Genomic DNA, 22,360 nt, shown 5'->3' with positions numbered 1-22,360 from the left:
AGCCTGGCCTTGAATGCCTCCAGGGATGGGGCATCCACAGCCTCCTTGGGCAACCTGTTCCAGTGTGTCACCACCTTCTGTGTGTAAAACTACTTCCTTACATCTAACCTAAACCTCCCCTGTCTCAGTTTAAAACCATTCCCTCTTGTCCTATCACTATCCACCCTCGTAAACAGCCGTTCCCCCTCCTGTTTATATGCTCCTTTCAAATACTACAAGGTCACAATGAGGTCTCCCTGGAGCCTTCAACGCATTTCAGGCTGGTGCAGATTTAGTATTACTTACCTGATTACAGGTTTGCATGGAGTAGGATAGAAATATGGGGTTACTACTGAAGGAGGTGCTGACTTGCACCTTGCATACTGCTACCCAGGTTATCACAGAATCACAGAACTGTAGGGGTTGGAAGGGACCTCCAGAGATCGAGTCCAACCCCCCTGCCAAAGCAGGTTCCCTACAGCAGGTAGCACACGTAGGCATCCAGGCAGGTCTTGAACATCTCCAGAGAAGGAGACTCCACCACCTCCCTGGGCAGCCTGTTCCAGTGCTCCGTCACCTCACTGTAAAGAAGTTCTTGTGCACATTTGTGTGGAACTTCCTATGCTGCAGTTTCCAGCCATTTCCCCTTGTCCTGTCTCCACTCACCACTGAAAAGAGTCCGGCCTTGCCATCCTGCCCCCCCCACCTTAGATACTTATAGACCTGGATCAGGTCCCCTCTCAGTCTTCTTTTCTCAAGGCTGAACAGACCCAGTTCACTCAGCCTTTCCTCATAGGAGAGATGCTCCAGGCCCTTCACCATCTTCGTGGCCCTCCGCTGGACTCTTTCTAAGAGATCCCTGTATTTTTTGTACTGGGGAGCCCAGAACTGGACGCAGTACTCCAGATGAGGCCTTACCAGGGCAGAGTAGAGGGGGAGGATCACCTCCCTCGACCTGCTGGACACACTCTTTTTAATGCACCCCAGGATGCCATTGGCCTTTTTGGCCATGAGGGCACACTGCTGGCTGATGGCCAACCTGTCGTCCACCAGGACAACCAGGTCCCTTTCGACAGAGCTCCTCTCCAGCAGGTCATCCCCCAGCCTGTACTGGTGCATGGAATTATTCCTCCCCAGATGCAAGACTCTACACTTGCTTTTGTTAAACCTCATCTGGTTTTTTTCTGCCCAGCTCTCCAGCCTGTCCAGGTCTTGCTGAATGGCAGCACGGCCTTCAGGCGTGTCAGCCAATCCTCCCAACTTCGTATCATCAGCAAACTTGCTGAGGGTGGCCACTATCCCCTCATCAAGGTCACTGATGAAGATGTTGAACAAACATCTTATGAGGCCTGCCTCTTGTTTCTCCCAAATTCTATGGTGATTTATATCCTTCTGTTTCTTGTTTAACCTTGTGAATGGGACTATTTAAAAAATGTTTATATTTCATTTTAAATGTTTAAGTTACAAATAGGTAAAAAAGCAGTCAGTAGATATTAAGAACAGTCCAGCTCAGCATCATTTAAAGCTGTTTTGGAATTACATCTTGGTGGTAAGGGTCCAGGGTGTCTGTTGCATGCTCTCTTCACCTCCATTCTGTCTTGCACAGCAAACCAGATTCTTTTACCCCTTTGGTTGTTAGGTTATGTAATTGTTATCTAGATTGTTCCATTGGGGATTATGCTTTAAGATAGATTTAGGAAAAAAAATACACACAGGATCTCAATTAAGAATATAGATGACTTGTGGGCACAGCACAATAATTTCTTTTTGCTTTGCGTGCAGCAGCCTCTTGATACACTGCAGAGTACAGTTCATAATGAGCAGTTCCCTTTTTGCAGCAGTACTACATCATTGACCCTAACATTAGAGAGCTGATATATGCTCTCAGATCCTTTTCTGCATTACTGCCACTTGTTTGGCTGCACTTGACGTCCTTTTTGAAGTGTACTACTTTCTGCTTTGTTAAATATCACTGCTTAATTTTTTTTTTACCTTTTTGTATTCTGAGCTTCCTAGATTAGTAAATTATCTTGACCTTCTGAATTATTGCTTCTCATCTGTTTGTTTTTGTGCTCCTGTTTCATAAATACTATCTGAATGCATTATCAAATTGCTGATAGAAGTACTGTTATCCTGGGGAAATGGGAATGCAGTGTGCTAATTTACATGTTTTCTATTATATAAAAACATTTATTGCAATTCTATTTGGGAAAAATAAAACTGAACAAAACTTAAATTTCTGGCCACTTGCAATTTATTGGTGGCTTTAAAACCAAGTAGGGCTGAGGCTGTGCCCAGATGAGTTGTGTCACAGAGCACTTTGTGCAGGAACATTGAACAAGGTTGATAGAGAGCTGAACACACTAGATGGAATTCCTCTCGGTACAGAAAGCTGGGCTTCATTCAGTGTTGTAAGGGTGACAGTATTAACAGATCATTTGTGTGTCTGTATATGTGCTTGTATTTTAATGGCTACTGTACTTAAAACAATTTCCTCCTGCATTCTGAATCTAGGAAACAAATGGCTTGTTTGATGAGCGTCATATCAACTACTTCAATTCAGGAATACTCCAATCTTAGCATATTAGGTAATTCAGAACATCTAATAAAATCTGATTTATTTTTTATTTTTTATTTTTTTTTCCTGGCAGGAGCACAGCCTTATTGTTTTCTAGATGAAGTTCAAGTGTAAGCTTCCTTTGTGAAGTTTCTGGCAGAGTTCCCACGAGAGTGACAGATCACTTCTGAAAGCAGATATCTGATACTGTATAGATTGAAACTAGTATTACTATATAAAAGAATATATGCAGCAGCTTTATGGGTGTATATCGTGAATTTGTCAGGCTTTCATTGTCATTCCCACACAAGCTTACCAAAAAGTGGAACAATAAACCAGAAGTCTACTGAGCACTGTAACTGACTGAATGGTAAAACATGAAGGTGGGGAAAGCACTTTACTCTTTTTTTCTTTTTTTTTTTTTTTTTAATCTCCTGTTTTTGATTTGTTTCTTCTACTTTCATTCTATGTGTAGCATTTTGGATTGCTACTTGGAAAGGCTTTGACACTGGAAATCACAGCATCTAGAAATTGCCCCTGCCTCAGGACATAAGGCAGTGCACGAGGATGGGTAGAGGAGAAATAAGCAACCAGTAACTTCAGTTCCCAACTGTTTTCCATGTATCCATTCCCTAGTACTTCACAGACAGAGTAAATAGCCCTTTTCTACGTGGATGGGCGTGCAGCTTCATGTGGTGATCTGGGCAGTGGCAGGATGGTGTAATTTCTTGGTTTCTCCAGTTCAGTGAACTGTCTGTCTTTTGTTTTCTGTTCTGAAGGAGTTGTTACTCAACCTGTACCATTGGCTGTAGTGACGGAAGAGTATCTAAACTCACTAATCTGGATTCCTACTTAGCTGCTGTTTTTCTGCTGCCTTTTTTTCAATGAGTAGATCAAATTCTGCCACTTTGGAGAGAACTTTCTGTGTTAGTTTAACTAACAAAGCACTCTCCTTTTATCTTTCTGCTGTTCAGTGCTTTAGATTTAGGTACTAGAATTTTATAATATTAGTGAGTCAGCATGGCTAAATAGCTGGCTGCCTTGTCTGAAGGTTGATATCCTTTGGACCCTACTAGAAAAATATCAGCCAGCTACTGACCAACTACTCTGGTCTAACTGCCTGTAGACCACAATCTTTTTATGTTTCTATGCTCTTTAAAGTATTCAGGGCGTGAATATGGCTTCCTGTAGTCAAGAGGTCACCGGTCTGAACTTTTTGTCACTGATTCTTCTATAAACGTTGGCTTGTGTAAATTGGCTCTTACAGATGATAGGAACCTCTCTTCAGCTGGTGCAGTTGTGACGAGAAGACCTGCCTGCACTGTTAGTGCTGAGTAGAATCAGAAGAAAAGGAAAGTGTGGTCCTCAGGCCTCATGAGAAATTGCACAAAACTTCTTTCGGCAAAGTAGGAATGTTGGAAGTTTAGTAGGCAATAGGAAATCTGCAGCAGTGCTCATCTTAAAGAAGAAAGCATCTGCCCAGAACAGAGATTTGACTGTACTGTTAGTAGAATTTGTTCCAACTATTAGAATGCCTTGGCTCCTGTCCATGGTTGATGTAAACCTGCAATTCTTGCTCCTCCTTCTAGTATAGTATCCGGGAAACAATAAATTCCTTTTACTTAAAGTGGAAGAAAACCAGCTTCTGAAAACACCAGCTTTAGATTCTTCTATGTGGATAGGTTCTTTATTTCAAGGCACTTGAAGAGTTTGTTGGTGTCTTTTTATCATCCCAGTTGTATTCTTTAACTGTTGTACCTCTGAATACTGCATTGAGAAAACAATCTTGGTGGGGAAAAAAAAATAAATCCATGTTTTACAATCATGTACTGTAGTGCTTCCTCAGATCCACCGGATTTTGACTTAGAGCTGTTGCTTACTTCTGTTGTCTATTTCACATGCTCTTCTCGACCTGGTGTCTGTTATGGATTCTACTTTACTCATCAGCAGTCTGCTTGTAGATCCTGTTAAAGGCTGCACTTCCTGCACTCTAGATATGGTAAATATGAGCTTTGTTGTACTACAGAGGTAAATTACATTAACATCATAATGAAGTGGTTACTTATATTATCAGGCATTTGTAAGTCAAGAAGATATTTGGGTTGTAATGCTCATGTCCCTGCTTGATTGGAGTGATATATCAAACAGGAGGAAGAAGTAGTGGGTTTTTTGCTTGCTGTTATTGTTGTTTTTGCCTTACCTAATTTTGAAAGCATTTGAAAGAATGTTGTTGCTGTTTTTATGCATGTGAGCCTGAGCTCAGTCTCATTCTTGTTTTTCACGTTTTTAAATTCACAAATTAAGCACTGTTAGAAATTCCTGATCCACTTATATATCATGTCTGAATTTCAATTATGAAATCTATTAATGTCGCAGAGTGACAGTCAGTGAGTGTTCATAATGGCTAATGGGCTGTTCTTTAATTAAAAATAATGTGGTAAAGTAGTATTGTATTGGGAAAAGACATGGTGTTCATAAGTTAACTTGCACTTGGAAAATTCTGTGCAGCATATGTCTGCTTGCAACAAATGATGGCTGGGGTCAGTGGGCACAAATGCTGGGATGAAGGTATTCTCATTGCAGCCTTTCAATACCTAAAGGGAGCCTACAGAGGAGAGGGGAATCAACTCTTTGAAAGGGTAGATAACTGCAGGACAAGGGGAAATGGTATTAAGTTGAGGGAGGGGAGATTGAGGTCGGACGTTAGGGGGAAATTCTTTACCCAGAGAGTGGTGAGGTGCTGGAACAGCTGCCCAGAGAGGTTGTGGATGCCCCGTCCCTGGAGGTGTTCAAGGCCAGGTTGGATGGGGCCCTGGGCAGCCTGGTTTAGCATTAAACATGGAGGTTGGTGGCCCTGCATGTGGCAGAGGGTTGGAGATTCATGATCCTTGAGGTCCCTTCCAACCCTGGCCATTCTGTGATTCTGTGACATGGCATGAGATTTTCTTTTCAGCAAACTGTAAGCAGTGGATGATAGTGATGGTGTTTGGCAAAGAGTATCTAGGCACATAGATAATTGACCTTACAGATACTGATTCAAGTGAGGGGAAAAAAGTTGGGGAAAAATTACATTTTCCTCCCTGGCATGGACTCTGAGAACCATCTGGGTTTTGGCGATGCTATCAAATGATTTGCATTTCCTGGATTGTGATAATAGCTTTTCAAATAATTTCTGAAGACAGGTTTTGGTTGGTTTGGTTTTTTTTTTTGTTTTTTTTTTTGTTTTTTTGGTGGTTTTCAGAATCCTGGGATAGGACTGCAGCTTTTGATAGGTGGGTGTGGGACAGCTTCAATTACAATGATTCTTACACATGTTCAAGTTCAACCTTAACATAGCTAATCCAACAAAATCACTGAATGCCAATAGGATTTTTTGCATATTAAGTGCAAACATGAAATAAAATTCAGATTAAATTCAGAAACAGATTTTTTTTTTTTTTTTTTTTTTTACTGTTCAGAAGGCCATACTGACTGCAGACTATAAGTTGTCTGAAGACCTCATATTTTTGAAAGTAACTGAGAGTTCTTTTCTTATCATAAAAATAGAGGTAATATTGTGCTACCTTAACTGCTTTGTTTCCCAGCAAAATTTAACTTCAGTTAATTTAAATGAATTGTGTATTCAGCCTGCTGAAATAATCTGCTGTTTCTATTGGATTTATGGTACTTTGTCAGTGAAGGTGACTGTGTTTGATGTGTTTGCCAGACCTGATTTGTGGGACACCATGAGGTTGCCTAGGGTCCACTCATGGTCAGCTGCTTTGTGTTCCTTGAATGAACAGTAAGGGGAGCCTTGGTGCCAGGCAACAGAAACAGAGCTAGTGTGCCTGGTGTGGCCAAGGGCCATGCCACTGAACAGAGCCAGCAGCAGAAGTGAAGCACTGCGTGCAGCCCCAGAGCTGTGAGGAGTTGTGGTGCCTATGAGGAGAGTCTGTGGAGGTTGTGGCAACTTTTGGCTTCATGTAGCAGCAGGCCCTTGTAAAGAAGAACCTTTGGGATGTTTATGTGGCTTGTGCTCATAGGCGGTGATTTTCAGCTTAGTCTGAAATAGTCCTAGGGTTGTTGCTTCTGCCACCGTTGGCCATAAAGTGAATCTTCTGGACGCAGCTGTGGGTGAGAGATGTGTTGGTGCTTTTCTGTAATACCTGGGTCTTTCAGTTCCACTGAATGTAGTTTGTGCAGTATCCCAAAGGACAAAATGCTTAAATCTTTTCTCTCCAGAGTTATGTTCTACTATATTAGATTACTGAACAACAACTTCATATCCAGATGTCACTGTGATTCTGGAGCAACATTGATGGAATTGCTTGCTTTTAACTTGCAGCTTTAAGAAATTAAAGGCTGCTTAGATGCAGCACTGTTAAGTACTTGCCACAGGTTAATTAACATAATTTGTAGTAGATTTGATGAAATTAAAGTAATGGCATTTAAGATGGCTTGTTTCATAGAGTAACAAAGGAAAGTAAAACTATGGCAAGAGGTCCATCTTGCATCTTCTTCCCTTTATTGTGTTAGTAGTTAACTATTCAGGACAGTTGTCATTACTGTTACTAGCTGGAAAGTCCATGGTATTGCTACAGTTAACACACCATGAAGTTGCTTATTTGATTGCAGTTACAATTACTTTTTCTTTCCTTTTTTTTCCTCTAGGTGACTTTCCTGTTTTTAATGCAGTAGTGTCATTACCTGGCTGAAAACTAAACATGAGAATAGCAGGTAAGCACACTCACTGAAATCAGACTTTTGTCCTTCGTGGAATAAGGTGTGGATAGCTTTAACAAGTTGTGACAATAATAGAAGGTTTTAAAGTAAGCATAAAAGGCACAGCGACTCCTGTTGTGCCAGTTAACTGAAACTTAATTGAGAATTTGGGATGGTCTAAGAGGAAGCAGCTACTTACAAATGCTTCAGCTTAACTGTGGTGGCAGCTTAAGGTGCTGTGACGTGATCTTTGGCTGCTAATCATGCAAGACGTTGAAAGAATAAGGAAATGGGAACGAATGGCTTCTTTTGTGCCCCACACCACAACCAAAATTGCTGTGCACTTTTTAAATACAGTGTCTGAAACTTCCTGAATGGTTACAGAGAGTTTTAAAGCTGCAAAGCCTTTCAGTAAAGGTAAGATACTTCAGTGCCTGTTTGAGAAGCTGATTTCATTTGGCAGAAGGTGTAGCAGTTAAAAAAATCTCATTGCCAGTATGGTACTGCAAGAAACTATTACTTTAGGCACTTCACTTCAGTGGAATAGCCTGTACATTTTTGAGCAGTCTTGATGTTCTGAAGTCTTGCACTTTAATCAAAAGCAATAATTAATGTTGCAGAAGAAGCAGCTGTTGACTTACCCTGGAGTCAGCAACACTTGCTTTTCCAGGAGGGTTGCAACTTCTAGCCTTATTGATACATTAGTCCTGATGGTTTTTTTTGTCACTACTGTTAAGGCGGTTGTTAGATGGTGTGTTTACAGAGCCTCAGTGAGTGGAACTGGGAGCAACACATTAACACAAAACTGCTGAAGAACTGGGAAAATGCTGTAATTTTTAAAAGGCTGAAAAATCTCTTGAAAGATGACTTTTCCAAGCCTTACTTCTTCCCTATTCCAGCTAATTATTTTGTTATTAAGTCCTACAAACAAAAAGATACGACAATTCCTATGGAAGATTGAACCTGTAGCAGACAGCCTTGCTTTTATTCAAATGCTGCAAGGATATTCAAGATTTCCTACCTCCTTTAAATAAAGGGAGCATTTAAAATTCAGTTAAGAGGAAGAAGATGTAGGTGGGAGAGGTCAGCTTGTGTTTGTACTCATTGATCTTGCATGCTGTCTACAGAAACAAACTGCTCTCCATTTCCGCTTTCCAAATTCTGGTACCATCTTTAGCAGTAAAGTTACTTTGAAGTATTTTTTTCTGCTTCTTGTACATTTGCATCATCTGTTTTCTCTAGTTCTTGCCTGTGGCTTGCTTTCCTTCAAATGCAGTCATCTTTGGGATACCATTGTAATATTTTTAAATCCAGTTTGCATCTGTGCTTTCTTACATAATATACATATACTTGCACATGCAGTGGGAGAGGAAGTCCAAACTGTAAGCAAACAAAAGTCATATCTTTTTGTTTCCTTTTTTAGCCTTTAGAAAGATTAACATATCTCGTTCTTATGAAGGCTGAGTAATCTGTCTATTTTAAGATTTGCTAAACTGCCTGATTTAAGATTTGAAGGAGTGAATAATCTTTTGTTCTGGAGGATTTATTTGGCTGGCCATCTGAGGAACAGAAGCATGCATAGCATTGCTTCTTCCAAACAATTCTTCATACAGAGGTGAGAGAGGAAGATGGGATGTTCATTAGATCTTTCTCACTTAATTTCTGCTCTCAGACAGTCATTAATATACAATAATCTGGGAGCAAAATATTCTGTAAAAATATATTGCTGAAAATGGCAGTGTTCATGGTGGTACCACGTGTAGGTTTCCATTTCAGATTTAAGTTGCTGCAGTTGTAGGCTTCTTTTTTTTTTTTTTTTTTTTTTTTTTTCCCCCTAGAAGGTGGCTGGACCACTTAGTGCTGTCTTAAATTAGGCTTGTTCAAACTTTAAGCTTCCTAAGTCTGTAGCATATTAAAAATGGTAAAGGTGAGATACTGCTTTTCATTACTTTTTAACTTAGAACTTTAATGTTTTCTTGCTCTTCTTGAAGACCAGAAGTTTTTTTTTTTTTTTTTTTTTTTTTTTTTTAATGTAATGTTCAGACCTGACTGGCCAAAGCAGCCAAGCTACAGTATATCAACAGATTCATAATCACTCAGTCTAGTTACACGTTAAAACAGAGCTGTGTTAATCTGAGGATAAAGGCAGAAAGGGAATATTTATAAACAGTGAGAAATGTGGACACATGGCTAAGAACAGGGAAGTGAGATTGGAGAGAGCAGAACTTTCCACTTTGGACAGCAGCAAGTCAAGTCAGCTTAGTTTACCTTATTGATCTGGGTTTCCATACAAAAAAAGTCTGTGGTTTCTCTTGGTTGCTGAGGTTGGTAAATGATGTCAAGCAACATGGCATGAAACACGGAGAAAGAACAAGGGGAGATTTCATGTCTGAGAGCAGGGTGTGTGTCTCTGGTGTAGCAGTTTAGCAGAGTGGCTCAGTTACATCCTACACTATAATTCTCATTTCTTGCAGATTACATCTGTATGGCAAGTTTCTGAATTCAACATCCTGACATCCTGTCGCTTTGTACACCTTTCTCATGTAGTTAATTTTAATAATCTTGCAGTTAACATTTACAGATAATTTATTTTTTTCTCTATTTCTGAATAGGTGCTGCAAAGTTGATAGTAGTCATAGCAATATTTTTATTGACATTTTATGTCATATCTCAAGTGTTTGAAATAAAAATGGAAGCAAACTTAGGACACATATTTGGTAAGTGGTAACTATTTTCTGCGGACACCTGTTTATTTGTGCCATAATCAAGGATACAATATTCTTTAGCTGTAAGCTTGGCTTAGGCTTTTAAGCTTAGAAGAGTTGTGTTTATTTTAATGTATTTTAATGTTATTTTCCGTATTAGATATTTTACCTTTCTTAATTGGTTTAATCCTTTTGACTTCCAACTATGCATAAACTCTTACCTATTTTTTCTGCTTAGTCTGGCAGTTAAAAAAAAAAAAAAAATCATATTTCTGGTGGGATTTCTTGCTTGCATAGGTACACTACGTTGTGCAATAAGCAGAACATTTTGGATGTGATGAGTTCTGTGCAGGAAAAAAAATTACCAGCTTAGATGATTTGAAGTTCAGAGTAGATTTTTTTTTTTTTTTTTGCCACCTTAATCTTGAAAGGGGCTTTTAATTAGGAAAACCCAATTTTAGGTATGTATGTATGGTTCCTGATGCTGAACTCTGCATTACTACAGTGTGAGCACACATCTGAAACAGTCACCAGGGGCATCACAGATAATTATTGAAGAAACCATGGTTGATGTTAAGTATCATAATGCTTTCCTCATTCCATGAAAGGGAGTAATGCATGATTGGCTACAGATACACCCAAATTGCAGAATTCTGGTGTTAGGTGTAAGGAATTGCACCCTGGTAAAGGTTCTGATTTGTAGTAATTACTTCTGGCTGGATAAAATTGATTTGAAAGAAAGGAGCTGATTTCACTTCAGTGCCCAACCTCCACAGACTCCTGGCTGTTTTGAGTCTGAATCTCTGTGTTTTTTTTATTTTAATCAGTGACTCATAAATTAGGGTAGTACTTTTAAATGTGGTCCCTGATGATACAGCTTTCATTTTTCTACCACATGAAGGTTTTACAGTGGAACATTGTGCTCATGTGTATTTGATACTCATTTAAAAAAAAAAAAATTATAGAGATACAGAAAGTTTTTAAATTTGTAGGGTATTTTATTGCAGATGACATCTCAATAGTAATGTCTTGTAAAATTTTTTTTTGCATTTTAGCTAGATCAGCATTGGATGCAGCTGCACGCTGTGAGTATTCATATGCATGTGTTACTGCTGTCACTTGCTTTGACTAATAGCATAAAGAATTTTGGATTTTTCATAATTAAGAAAGTCTTAATCACACTGTAAATGCAGTCAAGCTAGTTTTCCCCTTTCCCTGATTTTCCTTAGCTCTAAAATCCAGTTTTATTTCCTTTTGAAAGCTACGAAACCTCCGAGATACAAGTGTGGGATCTCTAAAGCTTGTCCTGAAAAGCATTTTGCATTCAAAATGGCAAGTGGAGCAGCAAATGTAGTTGGACCTAAAATTTGCGTAGAAGATAATGTGTAAGTATTTTTACATGTTCTCAAAGTACATTTTTCAACTGTTGTCTTGAATTCCTTTGCATGCTAAATCAGAAACCTGAATGATTCTTTAAGTTTTCGTTTGCCTACAGTGTGACACATGAAAAAATTATACTGCACTATAACTTAATCACCGATGAAGCAAGTAATACTCTGCAGTAAATGTTGAAATCTAGGCTATTTTAATATGCATAAGGTAACCTACACAGTTACAAGTTTTAGTTACTTATGAAATAGTCAGACTTTGTGAAGCTGGATTCAGTTTTACCACTAAGGTACTCGTGTCTCTAATTGTAATTCATTGAACAAGTGTATTTTAAGTACTTGCTCTTGATACTCTTAATTGAATGTCATTAGTTAAAACTATCATGGAATTTTCTTTTGTAAGTCATCTTTTAAACTAATCTGTTTCTACAGTTCCAATAACAGAACATATTTTCCACTTTTCATTAAAATATTTTTCCTTCTGAAGTCATCTATTAAAGATCAGTAGTTCCTATTGGCATAATTAAATCAAGACAATTAAATTAGAATTTAATTATAAAATCACTTAAGATCTTCAAGGTCTTTTCCAGCTTCTAGTCCCATTACAAAACCACTCTTCCTAATGTCCCATCTTAGCCTCTCCTGGTGCAACTTGACTGTTTTCTTGTGTCTTCTGAACAAAGAAACTAATACACTCCTCACTGCAACCTGCTTTCACAGCACTGAAATCTCCCCTCCTCATCTTTGGATTAAAGAACATCAGTTCCCTCAACTGTTCCTCAAAACTTTTGTTTTCTAGTTCTTTCATCAGCTTTGTTGCTCTCCTCTGCAAAGGCTCAAATCCATGCTTCTTGTAGTGAGGGGCCAGAACCTGAACACAGTACTTGAGGTATGGTCTCAGCAGTGCCACATACAAGGGGACAATCACTTCTCTAGTCCTGCTGGCTGTGCTCTTTCTGATTCAGACCAATGTGCCATTGGCCTTCTTGGCCACCTAGGCATGCTGCTGGCTCACATTCAACCAACTGCTGACCAGGAGCTTCAGGTCCTTTTCTGCCAGGCAGCTTTCCAGTCACTCTTTTCCAAGCCTTTGTACTGCTGCATGGGGTTGTCATGACCCAAGCGTGGGACCTGGCACTTAGCCTTCTTGAAGAAAAGAGCTTTGTAAAATGATTCAAGTCTTTTATTTCTGATGACGGTTCTCTTAACACAGCATGTCTAGAGTATTTAGCTGAATATCTGTCACTAATCTCCATAACGTCAATATTAATGTTTATTTTGAGACTTTCTTTGTTCTTAGGTTGCTACTGTTTGTTGTCTCCTACTGCATTCTATAGTACAATCTATATGCTTAACCTTGCATGTCCATGGCAGAACAGACATGCTGTAAACATGGTCAATAGTAATAGGCTTCTATTGTTTTACTGTCAGTTACACTAATTACCCATTGCTGTCCATTTGCATTTAAACTATTCCAGTTTCTGAGCCCCTGCTCTGTAGGTGATGTGGCCGAGGTCATTTGCACTTACCTACAGTAGTCAGTGCAAATTGTAGAGCAGATAATAACTTTTCTGTGAACAGTGTAATCCCATGCAATATAGATCTAAATACTAATCCTATGTATTACAAGACCTTTAAGTATTGTTTTATATTCTTTGTTACTTTTTCTCTAATTAAAGTAAGATTAGTTGCGCATGAGCTAAAACAAGATGACTGCTAGCATTGCCTCTAGCAATTAAGCTGTAGTAAAGTTGAAATGGGAACCTTTTTTCTTATAGTGAAACCCATGCAGCATCTTCACTTTGCATTGCAGGTTAAAACTTGAGTACTGTTCAGATGTCAAGGTGATTTTATGCAAAGCTGACTTAAATGAAGCTTTTCTGTTTGTGTAGAACTCCATTTCCAGTGGTGCATTACTGCTCAGTACACGTGCAAAATGAGCATGAGTTCATGCTTAGTGCATACTAACTAAAAGCTGCTAGGTTCTGCTTCTCTTAGCATTGATTCCCTTTATGACCTTGGACAGTCTTACCCAATATCTCTGCAGAGAGATTTTTGTTCACGTTACAGAGCTTGTCAGCATCTCAGCCTGGTTGCTAGGAAGCTTCATATCTAAAAACACTTGGGGTGATTCACTGATGAAAAGTTTTGAGTGCAAGTAATATTTTTAACTTCAGGATGGTAGGCTTTTTAAATGCCTTGCTTACTAAAGGGAGGTTGTGGTTCATGTCCAAAAAAAAAGCAAACAAAAACCCGAATAACTGCAAATTGATGGATATTTTGCTTAAGAAATGAAAGGAAAGCAGTAGCTGTCAAGAAATTCTCTGTTCTGTTAATATTATTGTACAGCTTAGTGCGTGACTATTGGAGTCCAAAGTTCTGTCTCAGTTGGAAAAAATCCTTTCTAATTACTTCTGGGGAATAAGATTTTAATGTCTATTAAAGTGTACATCAGAAAATTTGATTATTTTCATACGATCTTCTGCTTTGTTCATACTATATTTGATTTCTCATTTGAAAGCTCACGTCATTTCTTGAATGGGTTTTTTTGGTGGAATTCTAAAACTGACGAACTACTGCCCTCCTGTGATAAAACATTCACATTACACCCAGTAGTATTTGTGGCAACACACAAGCTATCTCAGGTGTGCAGAGTAGTATCTCAGAACTGTAAAGAAATCTATTTCCTGCTTGATAGATCTTTTTATAACAATGTTTCTTTTACCTCTCCTATACAAGATGTGCTTTTCTAGTTAATTTGCAATAGCTGAGTTTTATGTAAAATTCTTCTTTGTATGTCCAAGACACAGAAACAGGAAGATGGCTTCATAAATTGTCAGTAATATTTACAATGTAGGTTTTTCCTCTGTGTTAAACGAGGTTGTTGTTTGATTTATGAGAGTACTAAAATGGAAATTCTGCTTTATGGAAGTTTGATTACAGTACGCAATCCAGATTTGACAGTAACTGTAGTACGTTTTCTAAATATGAACTACTGTGGTTGCTGCTTGAGAGGCTCAGAAGCAGTAGAGTTATACTTCTTTACCAGCACTTCTCCGTGCAGTTTTTCTTCTGTTAAGAAGCCAGTTCCATATTTGTGCTGCAGTAACCTTAGAGCAGAATGGCACTCTGCACTGCTATAATAACAGTTACTTCTGCCATTTGTACTCACGGGATATTTTCTTACCTGAAGTCAGTTATAACTTTGTTTATACGTATGTGATATTTCAGCATCTAATCACTCCAGTATTGGATTCTTTTTTTTTTTACTTGCATTTGTTTATAGAGAATTTAGTAGTCAAAGTGAAAGGAACTTCTTATTCTTTTTGTTGAATTCAGATACACTAAATCTCACATGACCATTCAGGACATAATTGTTTTTCATTTTTTTTCAATCTTTGTTTGTCATATGATTCTATTGCTTAGAATTGGTGTCCAGACATGGCCTGAAAATGATGTGGTCGGAGAAGTAATGTTCCCCCAAGTGCTGAATGGATTTAGAAAGAATTCCAGAAGCCCAGTTGGGAATTCCCTATTAAACAGAACTGAATTCTGTATTTTAGCAGAAAATTGCAAGTTGTCTGTCTTCAAAGTTATTGAATTAGTTTCATTTTTAATCAAGTAAGGCTTTTTTTGGTAGATGATATTAGAGGGTTAACGTAAAAATATGGAACACTTCTGATTATTACTTCTTTAAAATCCAGGTCACTATACTGTGAGTTGCTGTTAACTCGTAGTCTTTCATTGAAGTGCCAAAGATGGTATCTAAGAGGAAGGCTGTCATTTTTCTGGTAAAGCAATTCTTGTTTCTAGCCCATGACTATTATTGGAGAGCTGTTGCAGTTCTCTGTGCAAGGACATTTCCTTCTGAAACGTTGCTTAGGACAAAAGAAGTTACCTGAAAAAGTTCTGTAGACAACAGATTTGTAGAGGGTTGCAGCCCCTTAGAATAAGCCAGGGAAGTTAAATTGACCTTGGTTGTAGTGGAATTAAAGCATCTGCTAAAGTATGCTTAGAAATGATGAGATGTGCATCTCTGCTTTTTCTTAAAGCTGAGCTGAAAACTTCTTCATTGTCTTCATACAACTTCAGACCTTCCTGTTTCTCCTTGTTTGTCTAACACTTTGACTCTCAGCTTTGAAATAGTAGTGCTGGGAAGTGCAGGGCCTGTGGGTAGAACAGAGATCTCTGTAAGGTGCCAGTGAAAAGGAATGAGCTGGTTTCTAAGCTTCTTCACATTGGAGTGATGTACCTATCGTGGCCAGGGCAGCACAGCACTGTAGCTTGACATTCCCCTTAGCTCTTCTTTACAGCTCTGAACAGCTTACATTTCACAGTGTATCAGCTCTTTCCAAGCTCCTTTGCTGCTTTGAGTTTGGCCAAGTAGTTGCTGTCATAGATTGTGGTGATTTTGTTGAGATGTTCAATTCTGCTTCAAAGTTGCGTTCAATTTTCATTTGAAGTCTTGTCATTATATTTACTGTTTCTGGTTTACTTTTCTGCTGCTTGGAGGTTCATGATCCTTGAGGTCCCTTCCAACCCTGGGCATTCTGTGATTCACCAAACTAATTTGCCTTGACTTTCTAGTTTGGTACCATGGTCCACAGTATTGCAACATCCATTTTAAATACTTTGATTCAGTTAGGCTTTAAACTCATTAACACATTTTTGCTTACAGAAAAGCTTAAAATGTTGGCTATGTGGCTGTACTAAGCCCTTCAAATAGTTCTTTGTTCAATGCATCTTAACTGCAAGGGATTTTCTCAACTACATTAATAGTGCTTTATTTTTGGTGGCATTTTTAATATACGCGTAATTTGAGCATTTAATCATCTTCTTTCCATAGAAAATGGATACAGTTAGGGACATTAGAGCTATTGTTCCCAAATCAGTGGTGCCATAAGGACACCTTTTGCTTTAAATATTCATGGAAATGTGGTGGTCTTTTACAACATGATTTTATTTTAAAAAATAATTTAAAATGAAATATTTTGCATCAGAAAATAGTTCTATTGCAAATTAAATTGTTTATTTTGTTTCAGATTAATGAGTGGAGTTAAAAATAATGTCGGCAGAGGAATAAATGTGGCCTTGGTCAATGGTGAGTAACTTTCTAAGTGAGCAGTGTCTTCATTTTCCAATTCTTCATGAAGTTTAAGGTCTGCTAAGGTGGTGACAAGTAAACAAGAGGAGAAGAGGAGTACTCAATGTATTCGTACTGAGATAATGTCAGATTTTGCCATTTCTGTGTTTTAGTTGAATACTGTTCTATTCAGTTGTATGCTGTTTTTCTGCTTTCAAACTTGATGCCTTTTTTTTTTTTTCCTACACATGTGGATTTCCATGGTGGTTATCTATTGATACATCAAGTAACTTCCTGATACACATGGAATGATAAAATTGCTCTCTTGATTTTGTGTATTGCCACTGTGAAATTCTCTACACCAAATTCTTCTGTTCTCAGAGAAATCCATTTAGCAATTTTATTACTACATGAAAGGAACTGTTCATTATTCACCAGTTTGAAATCACTAGATTGTATTAGTCTGCGTTTGTTGATCTTGTCCATGTATACATCCATGTAATATGTATTCAGGAATTTTAATTTCATTAAAAATAAGCAGACTTACCTGCGTGTCAGCTTCAAGACTGAACATCAGTACTGGCATTTCTCCTTAATATGTAAGAAGCAATTCTTTGTAGTGCTGAGACAGCACTTTATTATTTTGCTGCAATATAAATTAATGTTATTTTTGGATTGCATTCAGGTTTATGTAATCTAATGCATGACTTGAACAATACCTAATTCTGTTTTGCCTTCCTCTGTTGTCTTAGTCAAAAACCAAACCACCTTGTTCCGTCATGTAGTTCCCAAACTTTCTCGTTTTCTGAATTTTATATGAATGTATCTATTAAAATGAAACTCTGCCTTCCATCAAATACTGACTTTGTAGACAGGGAGAATACTAATGTATATATATACCAATCGCTTTCTTCTCTATTCATTCCAGAAGTTTAAATCAACTAGGAATCTCTAATTTGTAGCAAAACTTGCTGAGTAGTTTTGATTTTTCCTGCTTCCTCTGCAGTACTAAAAGCAACCTACAACTGTGCTTTCTCTTTTTATCCTAGAAAAAGCACCTAAAAAAAGTAAATTCCCCATGAATTTGTGAAGTGCGTTTTCTTTATTACTGTCTTTTGAGGGTGTTCTACTTGAATCTAAATCAGAAATTTACATCTTTTATCATTTTTCCCCTCTTTTTCCGGCACCTTTTCACAAACTGCTGTGGTTAAGGAGTGGTCTTCATAAAAAATAAAACTTGATGATTTATATGGCGTCTTCTGCAGCACTTTCTCTGACAGTAATTGAAAGGAAGTGGGGATGTTGTCTCTGGAGTAACTTTTGGCTTTTTCCTGACACCAAACATTTCTTTTTCTTCAGGTAAAACAGGAGAACCAGTAGACACTAAATTCTTTGACATGTGGGGAGGAGGTAGGTGCAGTTAATCTAGCTGGTTAAAGAAACAAACCGTTTCTGTGCTAACGTGTTTGTTCTCTTAAGTTCTGTTTGCTGTGGTATTTTAAGCCTTACCTCTGCCTTTGTAATTGTGAGGAGGATACAACTTTAGGTAAACACGCATAGTTGATGTGGGAGAGGAGAAGGGAACTGCTCAGGAGAATAAGCATGTACCAACTGGCAGTCAGCTTTATATAGACGAAAGCCTTTCTATAAAATGAGAGTTCATTCTTATGTGTTCTATTTGCCTCTTACTGAAGATCTGTGCATAAATTTGAGTATATTTATAAGTATTAAAAGAAGTCTAACGTCGCAGGTGTTTAAATATGATTAATTGCTTATTACAAAGGTTTTGTTTTCTTTCTTTTCAGATGTGGCACCATTTATTGAATTTCTCAAATCCATACAGGATGGAACCATCGTGCTAATGGGGACGTACGATGATGGTGCAACCAAGTATGTCATTGATTTATGCAGTGAACATTGACTAAAATTTTAAATGTTGCTTTTAACTGCAGTCACTTCTGATAAAGTTTTGTCTTTCCACGGCAAGGCATTAGAAACTATGCTTTCAGTTGATCAATTTAATAATGCTAATATTATTTGGAGATAATGAGGATCAAATCTGTCTTATGCTGTTGAATTTAGGTCATATGGTTGTGAGAAGATACCCTCTGATTGAAATTGATCTGTTCCATCCCACGCTTTCTTCAGGACAACTTGAAGATGTATTTTGGTAGTTAAATTGTGCAGAGCATTTCTGATAGGTCTTGCATGTACCCCTTCTTTTCTAAGGTCTGAGAGTTTTTATTAGTGTGAGCCTCATGCTTGTGAGCCTTAAACTTTTTTGAAGTGTTCCACTGTAAGCTGCTCAGCCTATCAGTATAAATACAGCTTAATTTAATTTTAATATTATTTTAATATTCTTTATGCAGTACTTTCCAACCTTCTCAACTTCGATCATCTTTAATAGATATTGAAATCACTGTAGAAAATTGTATTGTCATTATTTACTTAAGTCATATTCTCAGAAGGAATTTTTTTAGTAGAGAATTTTTTATTTTCCTCCATTATTTTAACATTACTTACACTTATATTATGTACTTTTTTTTCCCCTCTTCTGGTACAGTTTGTTGTCCGTGACCTGTCTGTATTTTGGTGTAGAAATAGCTTTGCTATGACAAAGTCCTGACTACACAACATGCAGTATTTTCAATAACTGGTTGAAAGTAACTTTGCCTGCCTTAGGGAGATGAAAGCAATCTAATGTTTCCTTATCAGAAGGCTAGATCTCCTAACTGTTGTGCTTCAGCATTTAGATAAGTAGTTAGGTTTTTTTTAATCATGTCTCTGCTGGTGTTTTCTAAAACTAAACAGAAAGGTGAGTTTGGCACATTTGTGCTGACAGCCAAGATCTACTCATTAGTGGTATTGCAAAATTAACCAGAAACTTGTGGTTGTGACTTTAGAGTAACCAAAAACACCAAACTGCTAGAAAGCAACTTAAAAAGTGAAGAACCATCATGTTTAAAAGATAAAAATCTTACTGTGAGTGTTTTGGTGGTGGGTTTGGTTTTTTTTCTTGCTTTTAATATAAGCTGTCTTCATGCTTTGGAAGCTTGGAGTGTGGGTGGTGCAGATAGCCTCCAAAGTAAATTATTTAATCATTTTTTTCATTTTGGTTAAGGTGAGTCATACAGCCATATCTCATTAAGTAGAAATAATGAGCTGTTGTACTGAGATCCTATCTCTTACAGAATCTTTTTCATTTCTGTATTTAAAATTATCCTGTATGGACCTATGGGCACTGAACCATGCTGTGGTGACAGCAATTCTCACTTCTGAATTAATTGAACAGACAAGAACTTCTGTGTATTTAGGTCATTCATTTAACCTAGAAGAACTATTTAGGCTTCAACTTCAATGTGTAAATAATGGTTATGTTAAAGATTAACTTTTCTTACTTGCTTGGGGAATTGCTAAAATTGTTTGAATTGTGTATATAAATTCTCACAGGATAGGATTCTTTGCTTTTGTTAGTGGTTTTATATTATTTGCCTGATATGATATCAAAGAGCAGAGCTTATTAGATCAGCTGATTACAGAACTGGCCTTATCTGATTTTGAAAGACAGATCTTTCCCAATATTGACTGACTTAAATTATATTTAATCGGGTTGAATTTAAGTGGTGCACTGAACAATGAAAACTCTGAGAATGTGTATTTTTATTTTTTTTTCCCAAGGCTTAATGATGAAGCACGGAAACTGATTGCTGAACTGGGAAGCACATCTATCGCTAACCTTGGCTTTAGAGACAATTGGGTCTTCTGTGGTGGAAAAGGAATTAAAACTAAAAGTCCTTTTGAGCAGGTCTGTGACTTCTTACATTCTATAACTTATGCTATGTTCTGTAACTTCAGCAGCTTACATTAATAGAGACATGGCCTGTTTTATACCATGAGTTTACTCAAGATGGGTATCTACTGCAATAGTGGCACACAGTGTTATTTTCAAACTTACTTCTTGTCTGTTTGCTTTCTTTTATGTGTGCAAACAGACTGTGGTAATAAATCTTACCTGGGTAGGTCTTAGTATCACAGTAACTAGATGAATTATTTTAAGTGAATTCAGTGAAACTGGGTATTCGAAACTTAATGCCTAAGAGTCATATTTTAGACCCACTAACATCTGACAAATAGGTTATTAAGGTATTGGTTAAGCTGTTCACTTTGTTCTTCTTTCAGAAATTATTGCTGCCATAGAAAAACTTATGAAATTAAGTTCTCAGACTTAAACAACTAGAATTTAACGTGTGTCATTGTTTCCTTTAATGACTGGTAAAGGTAGCTTTGTACTTGGTGAGTGCAAATGTGCAGACTAGTGCAGCAGCAGTGGCAGACTCTTCAGCTAGTAATGTCTTATCAGACAGCAGATTATTGATTTGTGGGGGGATGAATAAATTTAAAGAAAAAAAAAAAAGCTGGACATTCAACACTAAATAATTTTCTTAAAATCTGACTTTATTTTCAGTGCCTTGTAAATGTAATATCCTTGTTTAATATTTCCTAATGGTTTCTGGTTTCATGTAGTTCATCTTCTCCTTACTTGTTTTGCTTCCTAAGTAAACTTTAAAAATGTTTTCTGTATTATGGCTCACTTGCTTTTAGCATACATTTACCTGAACAATTTGCTGTACTGAGGGTTTGTTATATTTGATGATAATTAGAAAAGCACAAGAGGCTACTACTGATGTCGTCTTGTCTTTACAAGAAATGCCTTTGCAAGCTGTGACTTAAAGCAACACGGTAGAAGACTTCATATTAACAGTCAATATTTTCTATTTGCAGCATATAAAGAACAACAAGGACACAAACAAATACGAAGGCTGGCCAGAAGTTGTTGAGATGGAAGGTTGTATCCCTCAGAAGCAAGACTAAACCTACAGAAAAGGAAAGGAAGAAAATGCACTTTCTGCTGTTATTAGGGAGAGGGCTATGAAGGAGACTGTATTGTAAATAATATTTTTAAAGCATGCAGCCATCCTGTCGGTGTGTGCATGAGCACTGACATCTTGAATATTGGGATTATTTATTGCTAACACACATAAAATCCTTTTTGTAAATATGTTCAAAGTAAAAGGAACATCAAATAATTTCTAAACAGATTTCTTAAAAGCACAGTATTTAGTTTGCCTATGGTGAGTATCTTGTAGACCAACTGGCTAATAAATTGCATATGCCAATAATAAACAGATCCAGACAAATGTTGTACTGTCTTCTAACATTGCTGTGAGAATGTAACCTTTGTGGAAAATATAGATTTTAGAGATAAGTTAATAAAGAGCTTTAATTTTTTTTATCCTCTGCCTTTTTAATGGCAGCATCACTTTTTATTGAAGGTAATTGGTTATTCTAATACCAAGTGCTAAAAAAAAAAAAAATTTTGTAGTCTCCCACCAAAACTGAATAATCTGCAAAGGAAGAAAACATGGTAGAGAAATACAGATATACCATGAAAAGCACAAATAAGTTATTTTTACTAGGGGAAGAGCAAGGGCAAATGCATAAATACCGTATGTGGTACTTAAAAGCAGTTTGGAAGTATTGTTGATCAGTTTGAAAATAGTACTGTCTATGTAGAAGAGACTTGGCACGTTAAAAAACAGTACTTGTTCAAGTGACTTGTTCATTATTTTTGTAACAATTTTTGTACTGCTGCTTAACCACTGAGTCGACCTGTTCAGCCCTGCTAGCTAGTCACATAGTAAACCTGTGTAATGGGATTCCTTCCTGCTGTAGCTGTAACCCTAGAAATAAATTTTCCATCGCAAAGAAGCCAGCAGAAGGCAGTCTCCCTTCTAGTGAGAGTTGTCCAGGCTACAGCATTATGTATCTTTACTGCTTATGTTACATCTAATGTGGGGTCACTTGTGCTTACAGAGATGTTAGAGAAAGCGTTGCATCTTTGGTTATGCAATCTATGATATTCAAACTTCAGTGACGATGCATCTTC

General features: G+C 37.5%; 1 protein-coding gene across 1 annotated transcript; it reads left to right on the top strand.

Annotated features, from left to right (window-relative positions):
- Positions 1 to 7,239: 7,239 nt before the first annotated feature.
- FAM3C (FAM3 metabolism regulating signaling molecule C) lies at positions 7,240 to 21,285 on the top strand (the record flags this gene model as incomplete). The annotated part of the gene is made up of 9 exons (XM_079533441.1): positions 7,240 to 7,252; positions 9,850 to 9,954; positions 10,998 to 11,027; positions 11,204 to 11,327; positions 16,373 to 16,431; positions 17,773 to 17,823; positions 18,219 to 18,303; positions 20,092 to 20,218; positions 21,196 to 21,285. 9 exons carry the CDS (start codon positions 7,240 to 7,242, stop codon positions 21,283 to 21,285), a joined length of 684 nt encoding a protein of 227 aa, XP_079389567.1.
- Positions 21,286 to 22,360: the final 1,075 nt, after the last annotated feature.

This window comes from Tetrao urogallus, assembly GCF_951394365.1.
Source record: "Tetrao urogallus genome assembly, chromosome: 1".
Classification (NCBI taxonomy): Eukaryota; Metazoa; Chordata; class Aves; order Galliformes; family Phasianidae; genus Tetrao; species Tetrao urogallus.
This window is presented reverse-complemented; position numbering and strand designations above follow the sequence as displayed.